The sequence below is a fragment of the Oncorhynchus kisutch genome, linkage group LG30, assembly GCF_002021735.2.
Source record: "Oncorhynchus kisutch isolate 150728-3 linkage group LG30, Okis_V2, whole genome shotgun sequence".
Classification (NCBI taxonomy): domain Eukaryota; kingdom Metazoa; phylum Chordata; class Actinopteri; order Salmoniformes; family Salmonidae; genus Oncorhynchus; species Oncorhynchus kisutch.
The window spans coordinates 32,435,277-32,458,412 of NC_034203.2; the positions used below are offsets into that span (position 1 = coordinate 32,435,277).

The window sequence follows — 23,136 nt, forward strand, 5'->3', positions numbered from 1 at the left end:
GAGAGAGAGAGAGAGAGAGAGAGAGAGAGAGAGAGAGAGAGAGAGAGAGAGAGAGAGAGAGCCTTGCAGACAGATGTAGAGTCTTGCAGACAGATGGAAAGCCTTGCATACAGATGGAGAGCCTTGCAGACAGATGGAGAGCCTTGCAGACAGATGGAGAGCCTTATAGACAGATGGAGAGCCAGGCAGACAGATGGAGAGCCTTATAGACAGATGGAGAGCCAGGCAGACAGATAGATAGAGAGCCAGGCAGACAGATCGACCGACAGATAGACCGACAGACAGGCAGACACACACCTCAGCTAGCACTTATAGTGTTCATAACTTCTCAGTAGACGCCAGACTCAGACCAGACTGGAGCTATAGCATGAAACCCTCACAGCTTCCTGCTGACTACGTACTGTATCGTGAAAATAATAGTTAACCAGATCAACAGATCAATGTTTATGTTTCTACCACTGAATTAAATAGAACCTCGCGAAATGTTCACTGTTAAGGTGAGCTTATTGCATTTGTATGGAAATGCCATACCCACGACCACACATGAGAACGTGAATACATGAACTACCGGTGTTGTAAAGAGAAAGCATGATACAATACCACTTGGTAATGTTCCCCTACAGAACCAGCATATAGACACCTACTGTAACACCTCTCTCTCTCTCCCTGCAGGCTGTAGACTATGAGAGTCGTAGCTCCTACTCCTTCTCCGTGGAGGTGTTGAACCCTATGGTGGACTCTCGGTTCCTGCGCCGTGGGCCCTTTAAGGACCGCGCCTCCATCAGGGTGGCTGTGCTGGACGCTGACGAGCCGCCTCGTTTCTCCCGGACGCACTATCGGATGGACGTGTCCGAGAACTGCCCTCCCGCTTGCACTGTGGGAAGGGTTAGTGCTGTGGACCCTGATACTGGACTCACCAACAACATCAGGTGCTGGACTGGATCATAATCTCTCTCTCTCTCTCTCTTACACACACACACACACACACACACACACACACACACTAAGGAAGGATCAAGGCAAAATTATCATTATATGTTCTCTTAAGAAAAAATGATCTAGTGAGTGCTGGCCCTGTTTTCACTGAGCTATACAAAGGAGGAAAAGGACAATGTGTGGTGGAACGGTAGTTACAACGTTCATTGAGATATTTAGATAAATCAGCTCTACTTCAAGTGAGCTCATATCGACTACGATAATCTGTGATATTAATTCCCTGGCCATTTATATCCTCTCATGCTTATCTTTCTCTCTCCCGCTCCCCCTCTCCTGCTTTCACTCTCTATCTTGGTCTCACTTTGTCCCCTCTGTCCCTCTCTCTCTCTCCCTCTCCCCCGCCGCCTCTTCTTACCCTATCCCTCCCCCACCCTCCTCTTTCTCTCCCTCCTCCCGTTCTCCATCTCTCCCAGATTCTCTATTGATCCCCAGTCAGACCAGGAGGCTCTGTTTCGTATCACTGCAGACAGCGGCCTCATCACCACGGTAATGGAGCTGGACCGTGAGCGCGAGCAGTGGCACAACATCACCGTCATCGCCATGCAGAGAGGTCAGAGGGCACTATGTCATAATTTAGAGCTAGGCGTTTTGACCTCACCAGGAATAACTCTGCAGTAGTTATAGCATAACTCGGGCCTAGGATTGCAAAATTCCTGGAACTTTCAATAAATTGCCATTTTTTTCTGAAATCCCGGTTAAAAGATTCCCAGAAAGACCGAATCAGGAAGGAATAAGCAGAAAATCCGTAATCCTTCAACCAGGATTTCTGGAAAACCGGGACATTTATTGAAAGTTCCAGGAATTTTGCAACACCACTCAGGCCCTTCGTTTTTCATGATCAGGACAATCTCCTGACCCCAGTCATTGCACATTCACTCTCTGCCAAAGCATGAAAAGCTGGAGAGTTTTGAAGTACAATACACTCCACAAAGCAGCTTTACTTTATGTCATACTTTATGTATGGCTTCTATATGTTCCACAGGACCAGCAGTAGTAGCACTGCTTTAACCATGCTGACAGTAGTAACGCTGCTTTAACTATGCTAACAGTAGCAGTGCTTATGGCAGTATTAGTACTATCTGTGAAATTGGGAGCAATCAAATGAAGTGCCACCACCTTAGGATGGTAAACAGCAGATCCTAATGAAACACATGACATTTTATATTGAGTGATCACAGAAAAGGAAACATTTTACATCCATTTCCACCAGCTAAAGAATCCTATATTAACCCTTTAACGTCATACCTATTAGCGTAACACAGTGGTAGCCAGTAGCGGTGCGTGGGTAAAATCACTGGGGAAGCCAAGCCAGAAATCACTGGGAAGCCAAGCCAGAAATCACTGGGGGAAGCCAAGCCAGCAATCACTCGGGAAGCCAAGCCAGAAATCACTGGGGAAGCCAAGAAGAAGAAAATGCCATATTACAACCTGTGTTGTGATAATTGCGTTGTTTGCTTTCTAACCTGATAGTTCATATGACTTGACACCGTGCTATATAGGCATAAGGCAGAAACAATAAGAAGATATTTGTATTGGTATTTATTATGGATCCCCATTAGCTGCTCCCAAGGCATCCTCCTCTCTTTTATGTTGCTGAAACGACCTATTACTCTGTCGAACAGTACACACCTGTTGTCTTAGGCTACCTGGCTAAAATGCTTGCTCGCTAGTCTAACTTCCATTCATGGGACATTTTAGCCAGCTATCTATGTCCCGGAGGACAAGGACACAACGAGATGCAACAATTCAAGTTTTTCTCAATAACATTTTGCTTTTGATGTGACACTTTTTTTTGGTGCACCAGGACCTTTCACAGATGAGATCGCTCGGTTTAGCTCAATGATGATTGGCTATTATTTTACACTATTTTTTATAAAGGTAGGCGAAATGCTCGCTGGCTTCCCTTGCATTCAATGCTATGAATGGCAACGATGTCATACTCTTTCTGACCAGACAGCATCAGATAGATGGGCTACACATACCGAGACAAAGGGGTGCTGTTTCGCTCGCTAGGGTGCTTTCTCCTGTGAGATACATTCAGCCTCTTGTGAATTGAAGGAAAATTATGAAACATGGAGAGACTAAAAATAAATGTTTATTTTTTTATTGGGGAAGCTTCCCTTGGCATCCATGAATACACACCACTGGTGGTAGCAACAGTAGTGGTTAGTGTGGTGATAGTGCTGGTCTTTATTTAAGCAGTGCTACTGGCCAGTGTTGCAGTGGGTCTTCAGTAGTGCGAATGCCGCTGCCAGAGTTGAATAATGAGCTCAGTTAAACAGACCATTGGCGGCAGGATCAGTATGTGTGTGTGTGTGTGTGTGTGTGTGTGTGTGTGTGTGTGTGTGTGTGTGTGTGTGTGTGTGTGTGTAGGTAAGTAAAGAAATAAAACAACAGTAAAAGACTGTAAAAAGAGTAGCAAGGCTTTATAAAGACACCTGTTAGTCAGGCTTATTGAGGTAGTATGTAAATGTAGGTATTGTTAAAGTGACTATGAACAGAGAGTAGCAGAAGCGTAAAAAGAGGGGTTGGCAGGTGGTGACACAATGTAGATAGCCCGGTTAGCCAATGTGCGGGAGCACTGGTTGGTCGGGCCAATTTAGGTAGAATGTATAGTTAAAGTGACTATGCATATATGATAAACAGAGAGTAGCAGCAGTGTAAAAGAGGGGTTGGGGGGAGGCACACATTGCAAATAGTCCAGGTAACCATTTGGTTAACTGTTCAAGAGTCTTATGGCTAGGGGGTAAAAACAGTTGAGAAGCCTTTTTGTTCTAGACTTTGCACTCCGGTACCGCTTGCCATGCGGTAGTAGAGAGAACAGTCCATGACTGGGGTGGCTGGGGTCTTTGACCATTTTTATGGCCTTCCTCTGACACTGCCTGGTGTAGAGGTCCTGAATGGCAGGCAGCTTTGCCCCAGTGATGTACTGGGCCGTATGCACTACCCGCTGAAGTGCCTTGCGGTCGGAGGCCGAGCAATTGCCATTCCAGGCAGTGATGCAACTGGTAAGGATGCTCTCGATGTTGCAGCTGTAGAAACTTTTGAGGATCTCAGGACCCATGCCAAAGGTGATCAGGCCTACCACTGTTGTGTCGTCAGCTAACTTAATGATGGTGTTGGAGTCGTGCCTGGCCATGCAGTCGTGGGTGAACAGGGAGTACAGGAGGGGACTGAGCACGCACCCCTGCGGAGCTCCAGTGTTGAGGATCAGCGTGGCAGATGTGTTGCTACCTACCCTCACCACCTGGGGGTGGCCTGTCAGGAAGTCCAGGATCCAGTTGCAGAGGGAGGTGTTTAGTCCCAGGTTCCTTAGCTTGGTGATGAGCTTTGAGGGTACTATGGTGTTGAACGCTGAGCTGTAGTCAATGAATAGCATTCTCACATAGGTGTTCCTTTTGTCTAGGTGGGAAATGGCAGTGTGGAGTGCAATAGAGATTGCATCATCTGTGGATATGTTTGGGCGGTGTGCAAATTGGAGTGGGTCTAGGGTTTCTGGGATAATTGTGTTGATGTGAGCCATTACCAGCCTTTCAAAGCACTTCATGGCTACGGACGTGAGTGCTACGGGTCTGTAGTCATTTAGGCAGGTTGCCTTTGTGTTCTTAGGCACAGGGACTATGATGGTCTGCTTGAAGCATGTTGGTATTACAGACTCAATCAGGGACATGTTGAAAATGTCAGTGAAGACACCTGCCCGTTGGTCAGCACATGCCCGGAGCACACGTCCTGGTAATCCGTCTAGCCCCGAAGCCTTGCGTATGTTGACCCGTTTAAAGGTCTTACTCGCGTCGGCTACGAAGAGCGTGATCACACAGTCATCCGGAACAGCTGATGCTCTTATGCATGCCTCAGTGTTGCTTGCCTCGAAGCGAGCATAGAAGTGATTTAGCTCGTCTGGTAGACTTGTGTCACTGGGCATCTCGCGGCTGTGCTTCCCTTTGTAGTCTGTAATAGTTTGCAAGCCCTGCCACATCCGACAAGCGTCAGAGCCCGTGTAGTATGATTCAGTCTTAGCCCTGTATTGACGCTTTGCCTGTTTGATGGTTTGTCACAGGGCATAGCGGGATTTCTTGTAAGCTTCCCGCACCTTGAAAGCGGAAGCTCGACCCTTTAGCTCAGTGCGAATGTTGCATGTCAATCATGGCTTCTGGTTGGGGTATGTACATACAGTCACTGTGGGGGCGACGTCCTCAATGCACTTATTGATATAGCCAGTGACTGATGTGTTGTACACCTCAATGTCATCGGAAGAATCCCGGAACATGTTCCATTCTGTGATAGAAAAACAGTCCTGTAGTTTAGCAACTGCTTCATCTGACAATTTTTTTATAGACCAAGTCACTGGTGCTTCCTGCTTTAATTTTTGCTTGTAAGCAGGAATCAGGAGTATAGAGTTGTGGTCGGATTTACCAAATGGAGGGCGAGGGAGAGCTTTGTACGCTTCTCTGTGTGTGGAGTACAGGTGACCTAGAATTTTTTTCCCTCTGGTTGCACATTTACAGTTTTTCTCAATTGCTAAAACACCATTTCTGAAACCTTGCTCCATTTCCTGAAAACATTAAACACAAAACCTCATCTTCAAGCACAATTTACATAAACTCTGACTCGTCTCACAAAATGAAACATTCACCTCAAAACACTTTTACCTGTGTTCAAAATCAAACACTGCTCTCAAAATGATATACACTCTCAAGCAGTCAGTAAACAATACCCCGAAAAATAGAAAACACACTGTTCAAAACATACAATTCTCAGGGAGAAGTACATTTTTAATCTAAAAAAATATTCATATTTTTCCGTCATTGTCTTTTGATGAATGAAAACATGTTCTATCATAGTAGCTCAAAATTGATCAGAAATTACTACTCTGCTTTGCTCTTTGCAATTTTGTTCTTCCTCCTCCTTGTACCCCTATTTTTACAGTACTGTACCCTGCATCTCACAAACTTGTCCTTTGTCTCTGTGATACTGTAATTCTTGTTCTTTGTTGATATGAACCTGCAACCAGTCAAAATCTATTGAGCAGTCAGCACTGTTAATAAATGGAAAGCACAATGTTCAGGGCCATACAATTTGTCCATTGTACAGTATACAGCCTACAATGCACTGTACTACAGTATACAATACTAAAAGGGACAAAAATCAAAGGAGTAAACGTGATCAATGTGCTTCTTCTTGTCTTTGGGCTGGGTCAGGCCAGAGTACTTCGTCGACATCACAAGCAATATTGTCCCTCCTGAGGCAATGGGGGAAGAAGCCTCCTGTGTTCCATATCCAGCCCTGACATGATTCCTGACCTATATCACCACAGGCTAAAACCATGGCTTGCAGCAGATTTACTCTGGTGTAGGGTTGTCTATCATACACTTGCCATCTCCAAGAGGAGAAAAACTCCTCAATCGGATTCAGGAAAGGCGAGTATGGAGGGAGGTACAAGTTCATAAACTGCCCATTGATGTTAAACCATTCCCTTACCTGAGCAGCTCTGTGGAAACTGACATTGTCCCACACTATCACATAGGTGGGAATGGGATTCTCATTTAGCTCTCGACCCTGCTGCTCTTGAACCTGCTGCTCAAATCAAATATCTCTTAGATTGTCAATAAATCTTAGATGGCCCGAGTGTAACATGGTGATGTAGAACACCATGGTTGCTGATAGCAGCACAGATTGTGACATTGCCACCTCTTTGACCAGGGACTTCAACAATAGCCCGCTGTCCAATCATGTTTCGGCCTCTCCTTCTCCTCTTTGTTAGATTGAAGCCTGCTTCATCGACAAAGATGAACTCATGGGGTCTGTCCAAGGATTCCAAGTCAAATATTGTCTGTGTAGAAATACAATATACTGAATGTAGGATTTTGTAAGTCGTACAGAGACAGTGCTATACTGTAGAGTACAATTAGGCTTCTGATTCACATACATTGTATGTACTGAAGAGTAATGTCATTCATATAGTATGTGTTAGTACTGTAGACAATCTGGATTACAGTAAATGTTTCTGAATGTATACTTACTTGCACATACTGAGCTCGCAGTTCTTTCACCCTTGGTGAGTTGCGCTCAAAAGGTACTCTGTATACTTGTTTCATTCGCATCCTGTTACGATGGAGGACACAGTCAATTGTGGAAATGCTGAAACTGTCAATTCCCTGGAAGTTTGTGTTGTCTTGTATCACTAGTTCCTGGATTTCTCTGAGTCGTATTGCATTATCTTGAAGGGCCATGCCAACTATAACGGCCGCTTGCTCCCGAGTGAATATACTGTACCTGTTCTCTTCTCTGAATGTCCTTACTATGGTGGACACAGAACATCGGCTTAAATTGGGTTGAACTCTAAGTCCTTCTTCCCTCATTGTCAGTCCATGGACAAGAACATGGTCAGATATTTCCACTCTTTGTCTTCCCCTTCGTCCTCCTCTTTCTCTTTCTTGCCCTCCTCCTCCTCGTCGCCCACCTCGCATACACACTCGTCCTCTCACATGTTTTCTTCTATCCATTCTCAGACTTTCTCCTTCCCACCTTCAACAACCTGTTTGCTCTCTGAACTGGCTTATATTGGTTGTGTCACATCATTTGAAACAGGTTAAATCAGTTTTGAGTGGTTGTGTTCAATCAATGACATGTGTTCTCTATTTGTATTTGATTGTTGCCACTTGTGTTTACCAGTATGGATGACATGTGCATTAGAGTGCAGAATGTGTTTACCAGTATGGATGACATGTGCATTAGAGTGCAGAATGTGTTTTGAGAATGAGAATGTGTTTAGAGTTTTGCTGAAAAGTCAAAGTGAGATCTGCAAATTGTGTTTTACCATGTGAAATTGTTTAAGGTTTTGACAACAGACTACATAATTAGCTAAATGAGTCCAGGCAACTGAGAACTTTGTTCAGACAATGGGTTTTAGTGTTTTAGCAATTGCAAAAACTGTAACATGTTGATAGAGATTTGGTAGAACTGATTTAAGTTTCCCTGCATTAAAGTCTCCGGCCACTAGGAGCGCCGCCTCTGGGTGAGTGGTTTCCTGTTTGCTTATTTCCTTATACAGCTGACTGAGTGCGGTCTTAGTGCCAGCATCTGTCTGTGGTGGTAAATAAACAGCCACGAAAGTATAGCTGAGAACTCTCTAGGCAAGTAGTGTGGCCTGCAGTTTATCACAATATACTCTACTTCGGGCGAGCAAAATCTAGAGACTTCCTTAGATTTCCACTCCCCTCCCCTCCTCTCCTCTCCTCCTCTCCTCTCCTCTCCTCTCCTCTCCTCTCCTCTCCTCTCCTCTCCTCTCCTCTCCTCTCCTCTCCTCTCCTCCTCTCCTCTCCTCTCCTCTCCTCTCCTCTCCTCTCCTCTCCTCTCCTCTCCTCTCCTATCCTATCCTCTCCACTCCCCTCCTGCCAATACACTGGGAGCTCATTGCAATGTGGACCCATGGCTCCATTCCATAACATGGTGTTACTGAGTGTGAACACAGTCCAAAGAGAATGTATTGTGTGCTGCCAAAATGTGTGTGTGTGTGTGTGTGTGCATTTATATGTGTGTGCAGCCGAAATGTGTGTGTCGACTCGTGTGCAGTCCAAATTGTGAGCTGGTGTATTTCAAAGGGTGTGTGCGTATGGGTGCATGAATGCAGCTTGGACTCTGTCCCAATCCATTTGAACTGCGCCCTGGTGTGACTGCTTTGCATGCATGTCAGCTCACCTTACATATCGCCTTTGCTGGAGCTTTGAAAATACTGTTTGGTGTAGAAAGAGAGGGATGGAGGCACTAATTCCAACGCTCTATACTAAAACATACCAATCACCCGCAGATTTAGCCTGATTTCTAAAACATCACCTAACAAATGCTATGTTTACTTCAGATTTGAACCTACTACAGGCAACCCTATAGGCTAGATCACGAGGACACACTAGTGGATTGAGCAGCAGAGTTGAGATGTGTTGGCCACTCTGCGGTCTTGGAATGCTCTCTGTTGAGACACAGCTGTTCCTGCTTCCTCTCTCACAGACAACCCCAGCCAGGTGTCCAGAGTGGTGGTTACCATAGAGACGCTGGACTTGAATGACAATGCGCCCGAGCTGGACAGACAGTACACAGCAGCCATGTGTGACTCATCAGCCACTGGACAGGTCAGAGTGGGTGTGTATGTATGTGTGTGTGGTGTGGTGTGTACTTACAGTATGTGAAAACTCTTTTAATATTCTTTCTGGTTCCGTCTATCATTTTATCCACGCTTCCGTTCCTCTGCTTTTACCATGTTTCCATGTTGTCTCTTTCCATTAGCGTGTTGTCTTTGTCTATCAGTTTGTTCTATCTGTGTCTGGGTTCATGCCCTCTTTCGTGTTCACGTGTCTTTGTTTTTCTGTCTCAGCAACCGTCTTGCAGGGAAGAAACCCATCAGCCAATTGATGTATAATGCATCTGAAAAGAATACATTTTTTAATAAGGACATTAAAGCACACAACATAATAAAGTGTTATAATTTAAAAACCCTTTGAAAGTGAAAGCCACAGCTTCTGCATAACTCATTCTAGGTCTGAATCACTGTACTCTAAAGGCCATTAAAGAGGTGTTGTATTGCCTTTTTGCCACAGGCAGTGTTTAAGAGAGTCCCAGGGTTTTAAGCTGAGATAATATTCACTAGATAGAATATTAGGATTTATTTCCTAAATTCTTCTCTACAGTCGGAAACCCAATCTTCATAGATGATATACTGAAAGCCAACCCAGGAATTCCCTTCACAGTTAAGGTTAGACATAATGACTTCCTTCTTGATTTGAGAGGTTTTATCTAGCAGAGCCTATTTTTTTGTTTTGAGGTAAATGCTGAGGGCACACAGGGATGTGAACGGTAGTTAAAGTCATGCGTTGTTACAAAATAATCTTTATTTTCTCTATTCCTTCCCCCTCCTATCTTGTTGACCTCTCCAATGCTATCTTACTATTTTCTCTCTCTTCCTCTCTCACTCCTCTCCTCCTTCCTCCCCAATCCTCCCTTCACACCTCCTTTTCTGTTTCTGGTCTCTCACTCTGTCTCTTCTTTTCAGGTGGTGCAGGTGTTGCGTGCCATTGATCGAGATGAGGGAGGGAATGACAGTGCTGTATATTTCAACATCCCTCCAGAGTCCAGCTTCGCCCTCAACTTCAGCATTAGGGACAGTGGAGGTATAGTCTCTCTCTTTCTTTCTTTATGTTTCACTCTCTCCCACAAACTTCCTGTCAAGCTCCCGCTCTCTCTGTCTCGCTCTCTCCCTCTACCTTCTCCCCTCTCTCTCTCTGTCTCGCTCTCTCCCTCTACCTTCTCCCCTCTCTCTCTCTCCCTCTACCTTCTCCCATCTCTCTCTCTCTCCCTACCTCTCTCTGTCTCTGTCTCGCTCTCTCCCTCTACCTTCTCCCCTCTCTCTCTCTGTCTCTACCTCTCTTTGTCTCGCTCTCTCCCTCTACCTTCTCTCCTCTCTCTCTCTCTCTCTACCTCTCTCTGTCTCGCTCTCTCCCTCTACCTTCTCCCCTCTCTCTCTCTCTCCCTACCTCTCTCTGTCTCGCTCTCTCCCTCTACCTTCTCCCCTCTCTCTCTCTGTCTCTACCTCTCTCCCTCTACCTTCTCCCCTCTCTCTCTCTGTCTCTACCTCTCTCTGTCTCGCTCTCTCCCTCTACCTTCTCCCCTCTCTCTCTCTGTCTCTACCTCTCTCTGTCTCGCTCTCTCCCTCTACCTTCTCCCCTCTCTCTCTCTCTGTTTCTACATCTCTGTCTCGCTCTCTCCCTCTACCTTCTCCCCTCTCTCTCTCTGTCTCTACCTCTCTCTGTCTCGCTCACTCCCTCTACCTTCTCCCCTCTCTCCTCTGTCTCTACCTCTCTCTGTCTCGCTCTCTCCCTCTACCTTCTCCCCTCTCTCTCTCTCTCCCTACCTCTCTCTATCTCGCTCTCTCTCTCTCCCTCTACCTTCTCCCATCTCTCTCTCTGTCTCTACCTCTCTCTGTCTCGCTCTCTCCCTCTACCTTCTCCCCTCTCTCTCTCTGTCTCTACCTCTCTCTGTCTCGCTCTCTCCCTCTACCTTCTCCCCTCTCTCTCTCTGTCTCTACCTGTCTCTCCCTACCTCTCTCCTCCCCTTCTCTCTGTCCCTCTTCCTCTCTCCACCTACCTCTCTCTGTCTCTGTCTCGCTCTCTCCCTCTACCTTCTCCCCTCTCTCTCTCTGTCCTCTACCTCTCTTTGTCTCGCTCTCTCCCTCTACCTTCTCCCCTCTCTCTCTCTCTCTCTACCTCTCTCTGTCTCGCTCTCTCCCTCTACCTTCTCCTCTCTCTCTCTCTCTCCCTACCTCTCTCTGTCTCGCTCTCTCCCTCTACCTTCTCCCCTCTCTCTCTCTGTCTCTACCTCTCTCCCTCTACCTTCTCCCCTCTCTCTCTCTGTCTCTACCTCTCTCTGTCTCGCTCTCTCCCTCTACCTTCTCCCCTCTCTCTCTCTGTCTCTACCTCTCTCTGTCTCGCTCTCTCCCTCTACCTTCTCCCCTCTCTCTCTCTCTGTTTCTACATCTCTGTCTCGCTCTCTCCCTCTACCTTCTCCCCTCTCTCTCTCTGTCTCTACCTCTCTCTGTCTCGCTCACTCCCTCTACCTTCTCCCCTCTCTCCTCTGTCTCTACCTCTCTCTGTCTCGCTCTCTCCCTCTACCTTCTCCCCTCTCTCTCTCTCTCCCTACCTCTCTCTATCTCGCTCTCTCTCTCTCCCTCTACCTTCTCCCATCTCTCTCTCTGTCTCTACCTCTCTCTGTCTCGCTCTCTCCCTCTACCTTCTCCCCTCTCTCTCTCTGTCTCTACCTCTCTCTGTCTCGCTCTCTCCCTCTACCTTCTCCCCTCTCTCTCTCTGTCTCTACCTGTCTCTCCCTACCTCTCTCCTCCCCTTCTCTCTGTCCCTCTTCCTCTCTCCACCTACCTCTCTCCTCCACTTCTCTCTCTGTCCCTCTACCTCTCTCTCCCTACCTCTCTCCTCCCCTTCTCTCTATGTCCCTCTTCCTCTCTCCATCTACCTCTCTCCTCCCCTTCTCTCTCTGTCCCTCTACCTCTCTCCACCTACCTCTCACTCCTCCCCTTCTCTGTCTGTCTCACTCTTTCACCCTACCCCTCTTTCCTCCCCTTCTCTGTCTGTCTCACTCTCTCCCGTACCTCTCACTCCTCCCCTTCTCTTTCTGTCTCACTCTCTCCCTCTACCTTCTTCCCCTCTCTCTCTCTGTCTCTACCTCTCTCTCCCTCTACCTTCTCCCCTCTCTCTTCTCTCTCTGTCTCTACCTCTCTGTCTCACTCTCTCCCTCTACCTTCTCCCCTCTCTCTCTCTGTCTCTACCTCTCTCTGTCTCGCTCTCTCCCTCTACCTTCTCCCCTCTCTCTCTCTGTCTCTCCCTCTCTCTGTCTCGCTCTCTCCCTCTACCTTCTCCCCTCTCTCTCTCTCCCTACCTCTCTCTGTCTCGCTCTCTCCCTCTACCTTCTCCCCCTCTCTCTCTCTGTCTCTACCTCTCTCTGTCTCGCTCTCTCCCTCTACCTTCTCCCCTCTCTCTCTCTCTCTCTCCCTACCTCTCTGTCTCGCTCTCTCCCTCTACCTTCTCCCCTCTCTCTCTCTGTCTCTACCTCTCTCTCCCTACCTCTCTCCTCCCCTTCTCTCTCTGTCCCTCTTCCTCTCTCCACCTACCTCTCTCCTCCCCTTCTCTCTCTGTCCCTCTACCTCTCTCTCCTACCTCTCTCCTCCCCTTCTCTCTCTGTCCCTCTTCCTCTCTCCATCTACCTCTCTCCTCCCCTTCTCTCTCTGTCCCTCTACCTCTCTCCACCTACCTCTCACTCCTCCCCTTCTCTGTCTGTCTCACTCTTTCACCTACCCCCTCTTTCCTCCCCTTCTCTGTCTGTCTCACTCTCTCCCGCACCTCTCACTCCTCCACTTCTCTGTCTGTCTCACTCTCTCCCTCTACCTTCTCCCCTCTCTCTCTCTGTCTCTACCTCTCTCTCCCTCTACCTTCTCCCCTCTCTCTCTCTGTCTCTACCTCTCTCTGTCTCACTCTCTCCCCTCTACCTTCTCCCCTCTCTCTCTCTGTCTCTACCTCTCTCTGTCTCGCTCTCTCCCTCTACCTTCTCCCCTCTCTCTTTCTGTCTCTCCCTCTCTCTGTCTCGCTCTCTCCCTCTACCTTCTCCCCTCTCTCTCTCTCTCCCTACCTCTCTCTGTCTCTCTCTCTCCCTCTACCTTCTCCCCTCTCTCTCTCTGTCTCTACCTCTCTCTGTCTCGCTCGCTCACTCCCTCTACCTTCTCCCCTCTCTCTCTCTACCTCTCTCTGTCTCGCTCTCTCCCTCTACCTTCTCCCCTCTCTCTCTCTGTCTCTACCTCTCTGTCTCGCTCTCTACCTCTACCCTCTCCCCTCTCTCTCTCTGTCTCTACCTCTCTCTGTCTCGCTCTCTCCCTCTACCTTCTCCCCTCTCTCTCTCTCTGTTTCTACATCTCTGTCTCGCTCTCTCCCTCTACCTTCTCCCCTCTCTCTCTCTGTCTCTACCTCTCTCTGTCTCGCTCTCTCCCTCTACCTTCTCCCCTCTCTCTCTCTCTCTCTCTCTCCCTACCTCTCTCTGTCTCGCTCTCTCCCTCTACCTTCTCCCCTCTCTCTCTCTCTCCCTACCTCTCTCTATCTCGCTCTCTCTCTCCCCCTCTACCTTCTCCCCTCTCTCTCTCTGTCTCTACCTCTCTCTGTCTCGCTCTCTCCCTCTACCTTCTCCCCTCTCTCTCTCTGTCTCTACCTCTCTCTGCCTCGCTCACTCCCTCTACCTTCTCCCCTCTCTCTCTCTGTCTCTACCTCTCTCTGTCTCGCTCTCTCCCTCTACCTTCTCCCATCTCTCTCTCTGTCTCTACCTCTCTCTCTCGCTCTCTCCCTCTACCTTCTCCCCTCTCTCTCTCTGTCTCTACCTCTCTCTGTCTCGCTCTCTCCCTCTACCTTCTCCCCTCTCTCTCTCTGTCTCTACCTCTCTCTCCCTACCTCTCTCCTCCCCTTCTCTCTCTGTCCCTCTTCCTCTCTCCACCTACCTCTCTCCTCCCCTTCTCTCTCTGTCCCTCTACCTCTCTCTCCCTACCTCTCTCCTCCCCTTCTCTCTCTGTCCCTCTTCCTCTCTCCATCTACCTCTCTCCTCCCCTTCTCTCTCTGTCCCTCTACCTCTCTCCACCTACCTCTCACTCCTCCCCTTCTCTGTCTGTCTCACTCTTTCACCCTACCCCTCTTTCCTCCCCTTCTCTGTCTGTCTCACTCTCTCCCGTACCTCTCACTCCTCCCCTTCTCTGTCTGTCTCACTCTCTCCCTCTACCTTCTCCCCTCTCTCTCTCTCTGTCTCTACCTCTCTCTCCCTCTACCTTCTCCCCTCTCTCTCTCTGTCTCTACCTCTCTCTGTCTCATTCTCTCCCTCTACCTTCTCCCCTCTCTCTCTCTGTCTCTACCTCTCTCTGTCTCTCTCTCTCCCTCTACCTTCTCCCCTCTCTCTCTCTGTCTCTGCCTCTCTCTGTCTCGCTCTCTCCCTCTACCTTCTCCCCTCTCTCTCTCTGTCTCTACCTCTCTCTGTCTCGCTCTCTCCCTCTACCTTCTCCCCTCTCTCTCTCTCTGTTTCTACATCTCTGTCTCGCTCTCTCCCTCTACCTTCTCCCCTCTCTCTCTCTGTCTCTACCTCTCTCTGTCTCTCTCTCTCCCTCTACCTTCTCCCCTCTCTCTCTCTGTCTCTACCTCTCTCTGTCTCGCTCTCTCCCTCTACCTTCTCCCCTCTCTCTCTCTGTCTCTACCTCTCTCTGTCTCGCTCTCTCCCTCTACCTTCTCCCCTCTCTCTCTCTGTCTCTACCTCTCTCTGTCTCGCTCTCTCCCTCTACCTTCTCCCCTCTCTCTCTCTGTCTCTACCTCTCTCTGTCTCGCTCTCTCCCTCTACCTTCTCCCCTCTCTCTCTCTGTCTCGCTCTCGCTCTCTCCCTCTACCTTCTCCCCTCTCTCTCTCTGTCTCTACCTCTCTCTCCCTACCTCTCTCCTCCCCTTCTCTCTCTGTCCCTCTTCCTCTCTCCACCTACCTCTCTCCTCCCCTTCTCTCTCTGTCCCTCTACCTCTCTCCACCTACCTCTCATTCCTCCCCTTCTCTGTCTGTCTCACTCTTTCCCCCTACCCCTCTTTCCTCCCCTTCTCTGTCTGTCTCACTCTCTCCCGTACCTCTCACTCCTCCCCTTCTCTGTCTGTCTCACTCTCTCCCTCTACCTTCTCCCCTTCTCTCTCTGTCCCTCTACCTCTCTCCACCTACCTCTCACTCCTCCCCTTCTCTGTCTGTCTCACTCTCTCCCGTACCTCTCACTCCTCCCCTTCTCTGTCTGTCTCACTCTCTCCCTCTACCTTCTCCCCTTCTCTCTCTGTCCCTCTACCTCTCTCCACCTACCTCTCACTCCTCCCCTTCTCTGTCTGTCTCACTCTTTCCCCCTACCCCTCTTTCCTCCCCTTCTCTGTCTGTCTCACTCTCTCCCGTACCTCTCACTCCTCCCCTTCTCTGTCTGTCTCCCTCTCCCGTACCTCTCACTCCTCCCCTTCTCTGTCTGTCTCACTCTCTCCCTTACATCTCTCTCTCTCTCTCTCTCTCTCTCTCTCTCTCTCTCTACCTCTCTTCCCCTAACTCTGTTATCCTCATCCCTTTGGGTTTTCCTTGTTGTTTACCTTTTCCTCTACTGGAAATCCATCTTTTCCCAATGGACTCCAACACATCCTCTGAGGGAAGCTGTGGGAAGCTATGAGAATAACATTAAATGGTAGAGATTTCATTCAATTCAATTGAGTTTCTTGCAGTTTTTTTCTCATGTTGTGTTTTTCCCTCTCTCGCTCTTCCTCCAGGCCCCAGTGCCACCCTCTTGCTCCTGTCGCCCCTGCAGCCCCTCTCCCACTCCTTCTCCTCCTCCCTCACGCTACACGTTCCCCTGGTGTTAAGGGATGGGACGTCTGGCCTGACCTCCACCGGGACGGTCACTGTGTCTATCTGCCCCTGCCTGAGAGGAGGGGCCCGGGCTGGGGAGAAGGAGAGACAGGAGAGGCAGACGGAGGGAGACTGGGAGTGGGAGAGAGAGACGGTGTGTGTCCCACAGCAGTCTACCTCCCCCTCCCCTGGGCTCAGCACTGCCGCCCTGCTGGCCATCTTGGCCTGTGTTGCCACTCTGCTGGGTAAATATACTGTACAGCAGTGTTACTCAACCCTGGTCTCAAAGACCCAGATCCACAGATCATTGGCATTTGACTGGAAATGGCTCACTTTATTACCAATGTGACTGGTCTAGTCCAGTATGACTGTCTGGCTATGGCTCAAAGTCGATTTAAGCATGCAGGACAGACATATGATATACCAACACTCTCTCTCTCGCTCTTTCTCTGACTCCCCCCTCCGTCTGTCTCTCGTCCCTCCAGCAGTCAGTGCCCTGTCCCTGTCCCTGCGTCGTCAGAAGCGGGACTCTCTGTCTCCCCTGGAGGAGGATGATGTTAGGGAGAACATCATCACCTACGATGACGAGGGAGGAGGCGAGGCCGACACGGCTGCCTTTGACATCGCAGCGCTCCAGAGCGCCCCCCACAGCTCACGCAGGGGATACCGCACTCTGGACAGCAGGAACATGTGAGTGTGTGTGGTGTGTGTGCAGTGTGTTTGTGTGTGTGTGTTTAATTGAAAGCTATGCTGAGCAAAAACGCACCCAAACAAAACTCCAGTCCTCAAGAGTTTTCTAAGACTGTATTGATCCAGTTAGGTCATTGATTGCCTCAACTCCTTGCTCTAATCAGCCTCTTAGGTTAAAAAAAATAAAGAGGAAAACTATTACACTTTATTAGACACTTTGTTGGGCATCACCTACTTCCTCTATACTGTGCAATCCCTCTTTGGTGTGTGCTCCTATGTAAAGCTGCTATAACATGTTGTCTAGCCTTGTCACACCCTATCTTCTGTCCCCCAGACGCTACTCCCAGCACGTCCAGGACAAGGCCCGTGCATACAACTGGGCCCAGAACCCAGCCCTGGACCCGGCCTACTCCGGCCCTGGGGGACCCCTGTACGGCCGCCTCTGCTACAGCAGCCACACCCTGCCAGTTCTCCGACGTAATCCAGGGGGCCAGTTTGAGCCGGGCTTGGCTGAGCTGGCCTACCGCTTCCCTGGGGGCCACCCAGACCACTCTCTGGTCATCCAGAATCAGGGGGCCATGGTGGGGGCCCTGGAGCCAGGGGCCGTTTACGTAGGACCAGCTGAAATGAGCAGCAGAGAGAGTAGAGACGGAACAGGCCCACAGAGCGGGGTTAGCACCTCAGATGGAGGGACGCCACGGACCAATAACAGCCGGGAGAGGGGTGAAGGGGGAGGAGCTATGAGCAACTGTACAGAGAACAGTAGTGAGCAGCAGAGCCACAGTCAGGACTCGGTGAACTGGGTAAGAGACCGACACCGTACATAACAATAAGTAAATTAATGAACAAACCAATGTGTTATAATTTGAAGTGGTTTTAACACTGCTGATTACTGAGAGCAGACAATAGTAAATATGTATTCGTTTTTATGTTTTGCTTTTAGAAGATTTCTGTCTCTTTCTTTAATTTTGAACGTTTTGTCTGTTGATTTCCTCCTCCCTCTTCATCCCCCTCTCTGTCACAGTGTTAGCTCTTTTTAGTTATTAACCTGCTTCTCTTACCTTCTAAACTCTGTTTCTCTTTCACTCTCTCTATCTTGCTTGTTCATTGTGTGTCTATTCTCATCCTGTCTCTCTGTCTTTTGCTTTCTTCCTTCTCGTCGTCTACTTTCTCTCCCCATTTCTTACATTTGCCCTTTTCCTTACTCTCCAGCTTTCTGCTTTAATTATTTCCCCGATTCATCTCTCCATTCGCTCCTTTTACAATTATCTCAACCTCAACATCACCTCTTGTTATCCTTTATCTTCTACATCCACTTAACAGCACCGTTCCCTGTCACTGTCCCGGACTGACCCTCTTCCTCCTCCTCGTTCCACTGCCCTGTCCCTGTCCCGGACTGATCCTCCTCCTCATTCCACTGCCCTGTCCCGGACTGACCCTCCTCCTCCACCTCATTCCCCTGCCCTGTCCCTGTCCCGGACTGATCCTCCTCCTCGTTCCCCTGCCCTGTCCCTGTCCCGGACTGATCCTCCACCTCATTTCCCTGCCCTGTCCCTGTCCCGGACTGACCCTCCTCCTCCACCTCATTCCCCTGCCCTGTCCCTGTCCCGGACTGATCCTCCTCCTCGTTCCCCTGCCCTGTCCCTGTCCCGGACTGATCCTCCTCCTCATTCCCCTGCCCTGTTCCTGTCCCGGACTGACCCTCCTCCTCGTTCCCCTGCCCTGTCCCGGACTGACCCTCCTCCTCCTCCTCGTTCCCCTGCCCTGTCCCTGTCCCGGACTGACCCTCCTCCTCCTCCTCGTTCCCCTGCCCTGTCCCGGACTGACCCTCCTCCTCCTCCTCCTCGTTCCCCTGCCCTGTCCCGGATTGACCCTCCTCCTTCTCCCCGTCCCCTGCAGGTCCAGTCTGAGACCCCCCCTCGAGAGAGGGAGCACACCCTGGTCCTGACCCGTTCCGGCTCCATGGCTGGCCAGAGTCACGGTGGCGCCTGGGTGTGTGATTCAGCCACCCTGCCCATGGCGGGTCGCAGGGCCTTCCACGCCGGCCTGTCCCCCAAACGCACTGGCTCTGGTTCAGCTGAACCAGAAACCTCTGGTGGTGGATGTGGTGGTGGAGGGCCTGGAACCAACTGCCCAGATGGCCAGTCTCAGCAGTCAGCCGCCCGCAACTACGCCAGCATCCTGCAGGGGGAGGCAGCGGGACAGAGGCAGGATTACCCCGGGAGCCTGGGGAGGGGAGGGCTAGAGATGGGAAGCAACTTTGTGGTGGCCAGGCCGGACAGGGAGGGTGGAGGAATATCTCTGACCGGGACTTCTTGCGGGGGGATGTACCCAGAAGGGTTCATGGCTGACTGGCGGGACAGGGTGGGTATGGGGGCATACGTTTTAGGAAGGAGGGATATGACCCCCCAGATGCTGCCCTTCCCAGGTCACGCCAGGGGCGCATACGGGGGCATCATGGGGTACGGGGCAGGGTGGGTCCAAGGGATGGAGGCAGGGAGAGGGGGTCCAGTACCAGGTGGTCACTCCTTGGCCCTCAGGGTGGGTGAGTTCCTCCGCCTGCGTCTGGCTCAGGTCACCTTTGACCCCTCACAGCCGCCCTATGATTCAGTGCAGGTGTACGGGCTGGAGGGTACAGGGTCACGTGCAGGCTCCCTCAGCTCACTGGAGAGTGAGGGAGAGAAGGATGCAGAGAAGGAGGAGTGGGGAGGAGGGCTGGAGGAGTGGGGTCCGCAGTTTCAGGAACTAGCCAAGCTGTTCCATGATAGGGAGAAAGATAAAGTGGAGGAGAAGGAGGTAGAGAACAACAAAAAAGAGGATGCAAAAGAGGAGGGGGAGAAAGAGGAGCACTCTGGAGATGAGAAGAACGACTGAGAGGGAGAAGGAAAAGGAGAGAGAATGAAGGAGGGGTAAAAGGCAAGCAGAGCTAGAGTAATGGGAGGAGAAGTTAAAGGAGAGAGGGAGAGTAATAAAGAGACAGAGAAAAAAATGTGCCCAGGGAAGGTGAGGGCATGGGAGGGAAGGTGAGGGCATGGGAGGGAAGGTGAGGGCATGGGAGGGTAGGGGAGGCCATGGGAGGGAAGGGGAGGCCATGGGAGGGAAGGGGAGGCCATGGGAGGGAAGGTGAGGGCATGGGAGGGTAGGGGAGGCCATGGGAGGGAAGGGGAGGCCATGGGAGGGTAGGGGAGGCCATGGGAGGGAAGGTGAGGGCATGGGAGGGAAGGTGAGGGCATGGGAGGGTAGGGGAGGCAATGGGAGGGAAGGGGAGGCCATGGGAGGGAAGGTGAGGCCATGGGAGGGTAGGAGAGGCCATGGGAGGGTAGGGGAGGCCATGGGAGGGAAGGTGAGGGCATGGGAGGGAAGGTGAGGGCATGGGAGGGAAGGTGAGGGCATGGGAGGGCGGGTGAGGGCATGGGAGGGTAGGGGAGGCCATGGGAGGGTAGGGAGTGATTGATGTAATTTAAAGCAATAATTGTTAAAAGGTACTGAGGCAATGTGCATGGTGTTTCTCCACTGAGCAGCAACAATTTGTTTATTGGTCTGGACAAAGAAAAACAACCTAAACATCCAAGAAAGGATTTCAAGCAAGACAATACATTCAACTAGGGTACCACACAGAAGTGATATAATATGAACAAGACAATACATTCAACTAGGGTACCACACAGAAGTGATATAATATGAACAAGACAATACATTCAACTAGGGTACCACACAGAAGTGATATAATATGAACAAGACAATACATTCAACTAGGGTACCACACAGAAGTGATATAATATGAACAAGACAATACATTCAACTAGGGTACCACACAGAAGTGATATAATATGAACAAGACAGAGATGGAGAGGAAAGAGATCGAGAGGGAGAGAGAAATTGAGTGTACAGAAACTGTTGCATTTATTTGAACTGCAGAGGCAGAAAAGTTAATAATTCAACTCACTACTGAAAACTATGAATAATTTAAAACCTTTAAAAATATTATTTTCTCTGAAACGCATCACTGGAAAATAGACATTATGAAACATTTAAATGATTTAGGGATGTGATCTTCCCTGGCTTAGCTGAGAGTTATGTTGTTTACACACACACACACACACACACACACACACACACACACACACACACACACACACACACACACACACACACACACACAGTTATACTCACTCGTGTTATCAGGCATTGATTGTATAGTAAAACACTATTGGGGCCTATTGGTTAGAGCGTTGGGCCAGTAACCAAAAGGTTCCAAGATCAAATCCCTGAGCTGACAAGGTACAAATCCGTTGTTCTGCCCCTGAACAAGGCAGTTAACCCACTGTTCCCTGGTAGGCAGTCACTGAAAATAAGATTTTGTTCTTAAATGACTTGCCTTGAATAAAGGTTGAATAAAACTTAAGCAAAAGTATTACAAGATGTATTGATTCTGCGTATAAAGTGATGAAAAATAAATCTCTTCTAAGTCTGTATGTAGGGAGGAGTGGATAGACATTTGTAAATGTTTTATGCAAAACCTCACCCTATTAAATCAACATTTCTTGAGGACCAAGTCTGCATGATTTTAGCACAATCTTAACCAAACGCCAACCAATTCACACTCTGAACATGTTTAACTGTCCAATCCATAACTTCCATTTATCAGTGAAGAGTTGTCAGAATGGAAACCAGCAGACCCAGTGAACAGAAATGACTGGGGTAGTGACTGGGGTAGTAATTGGGGTCGTGAATGGGGTAGTGAGTGACTGGGGTCGTGATTGGGGTCGTGATTGGTATAGTGACTGGGGTAGTGACGGGTAGTGACCGGGGTAGTGATTGGGGTAGTGATTGGTGTAGTGATTGGGGTCGTGATTGGGGTAGTGACTGGGGTAGTGATTGGGGTAGTGATTGGTGTTGTGATTGGGGTAGTGACTGGGGTAGTGATTGGGGTAGTGGTTGGTGTTGTGATTGGGGTCGTGATTGGGGTCTTGATTGGGGTCGTGATTGGGGTCGTGGTTGTGGTCGTGATTGGGGTCGTGACTGGGGTAGTGATTGGGGTAGTGATTGGGGTAGTGACTGGGGTAGTGACTGGGGTAGTGACTGGGGTAGTGACTGAGGTAGTGATTGGGGTAGTGACTGAGGTAGTGATTGGGGTAGTGACTGGGGTAGTTTTGGGGTCGTGGTTGGGGTAGTGATTGGGGTCGTGACTGGGGTAGTGACTGGGGTAGTGACTGGGGTAGTGATTGGGGTCGTGACTGGGGTAGTGGCTGGGGTAGTGACTGGGGTAATGACTGGGGTAGTGACTGGGGTCGTGACTGGGGTAGTGACTGGGGTAGTGACTGGGGTCGTGACTGGGGTAGTGACTGGGGTAGTGACTGGGGTAGTGATTGGGGTCGTGACTGGGGTAGTGGCTGGGGTAGTGACTGGGGTAATGACTGGGGTAGTGATTGGGGTCGTGACTGGGGTAGTTGCTGGGGTAGTGACTGGGGTAGTGACTGGGGTCGTGACTGGGGTAGTGACTGGGGTAGTGACTGGGGTCGTGACTGGGGTCGTGACTGGGGTCGTGATTGGGGTCGTGACTGGGGTAGTGACTGGGGTAGTGACTGGGGTCGTGATTGGGGTAGTGACTGGGGTAGTGACTGGGGTAGTGACTGGGGTCGTGACTGGGGTAGTGACTGGGGTCGTGACTGGGGTCGTGGGGTCTGGATGAGGATGAGCTGGTTTTCAGCTGGAATGCACTTTTATACTGTGTGACGTTCAATACTAGACTATGAATAATGTCAAATAATAAAGTTGGTGTCTATGGGAAATAACTAATGTTCTACACTATGTATATGCATTTGTAAATATCACCGAATACAATTGTTAAAAGAGAAGATACTTGTGTTAAAAAAAATAAGTGTAAAAAACTGTCACTTTCAAACGGAGCACTTTTGGGACTAGACCTGGATTCATTTCAGAACAGACTTGACCTGACCTGACCTGACTGGACAGCACCATGTATTTTACATTAGGGCAGACCACTCTATCTATTCTCATGGAAAAGCCAAGTATTAAATAAAATACATGAATGCTCTGTCTTTAACCTGGCAAAAGTGTTGTAGCCTACAGAACATGCTCACTAGTTGTCCTCTTCAGCCATGCATCTGACTACAACCTAAAAGCCTTGCATGCAAGGATATGTGAGGTAGATTTCCAAGCCAGCATTTCAGCGGTAGACCAGCATTTAGATTAATTGCATTTCAATGGAACACCATTGAACTGGACCATGAAAACTCTCCTATGCAGTGTTCTATTCTCCAATTCAATTGTCACAATCCCTGAATTGACTGGAGTTGTAATGGAAATGACCCCAAAGAATATATTTATAGCTATTGCTCACAAAGAATATATTTATAGCTATTGCTCACCCCAGAAATGCATGTGGAACATTTTACGGAGACACAAAGCAGCCCACAGAGACTGCTGTCAGCTTCTACTTTATGTACCATCTCCAAAAGTTTTGCACTGTTAACTTAATGTTGGCTCAGGTTGT

General features: G+C 49.4%; 1 protein-coding gene across 3 annotated transcripts in view; it reads left to right on the forward strand.

The window, feature by feature from the left end:
• LOC109879993 (uncharacterized) overlaps positions 1-19,661 on the forward strand; it is a 240,621-nt gene extending 220,960 nt beyond the window's left edge. Inside the window, exons 7-14 of one of the 3 annotated variants that reach the window (XM_031810565.1) lie at positions 673-929; positions 1,410-1,546; positions 9,001-9,122; positions 10,040-10,157; positions 15,851-16,174; positions 16,415-16,619; positions 16,924-17,422; positions 18,519-19,661. In XM_031810565.1, coding sequence (XP_031666425.1) covers positions 673-929; positions 1,410-1,546; positions 9,001-9,122; positions 10,040-10,157; positions 15,851-16,174; positions 16,415-16,619; positions 16,924-17,422; positions 18,519-19,493 — 2,637 coding nt within the window. In that variant the 3' untranslated portion in view covers positions 19,494-19,661. The remainder of the gene's footprint in view (positions 1-672; positions 930-1,409; positions 1,547-9,000; positions 9,123-10,039; positions 10,158-15,850; positions 16,175-16,414; positions 16,620-16,923; positions 17,423-18,518) is intronic. The other 2 variants (XM_031810567.1, XM_031810566.1) reach the window with 2 other exon arrangements.
• Positions 19,662-23,136: the final 3,475 nt, after the last annotated feature.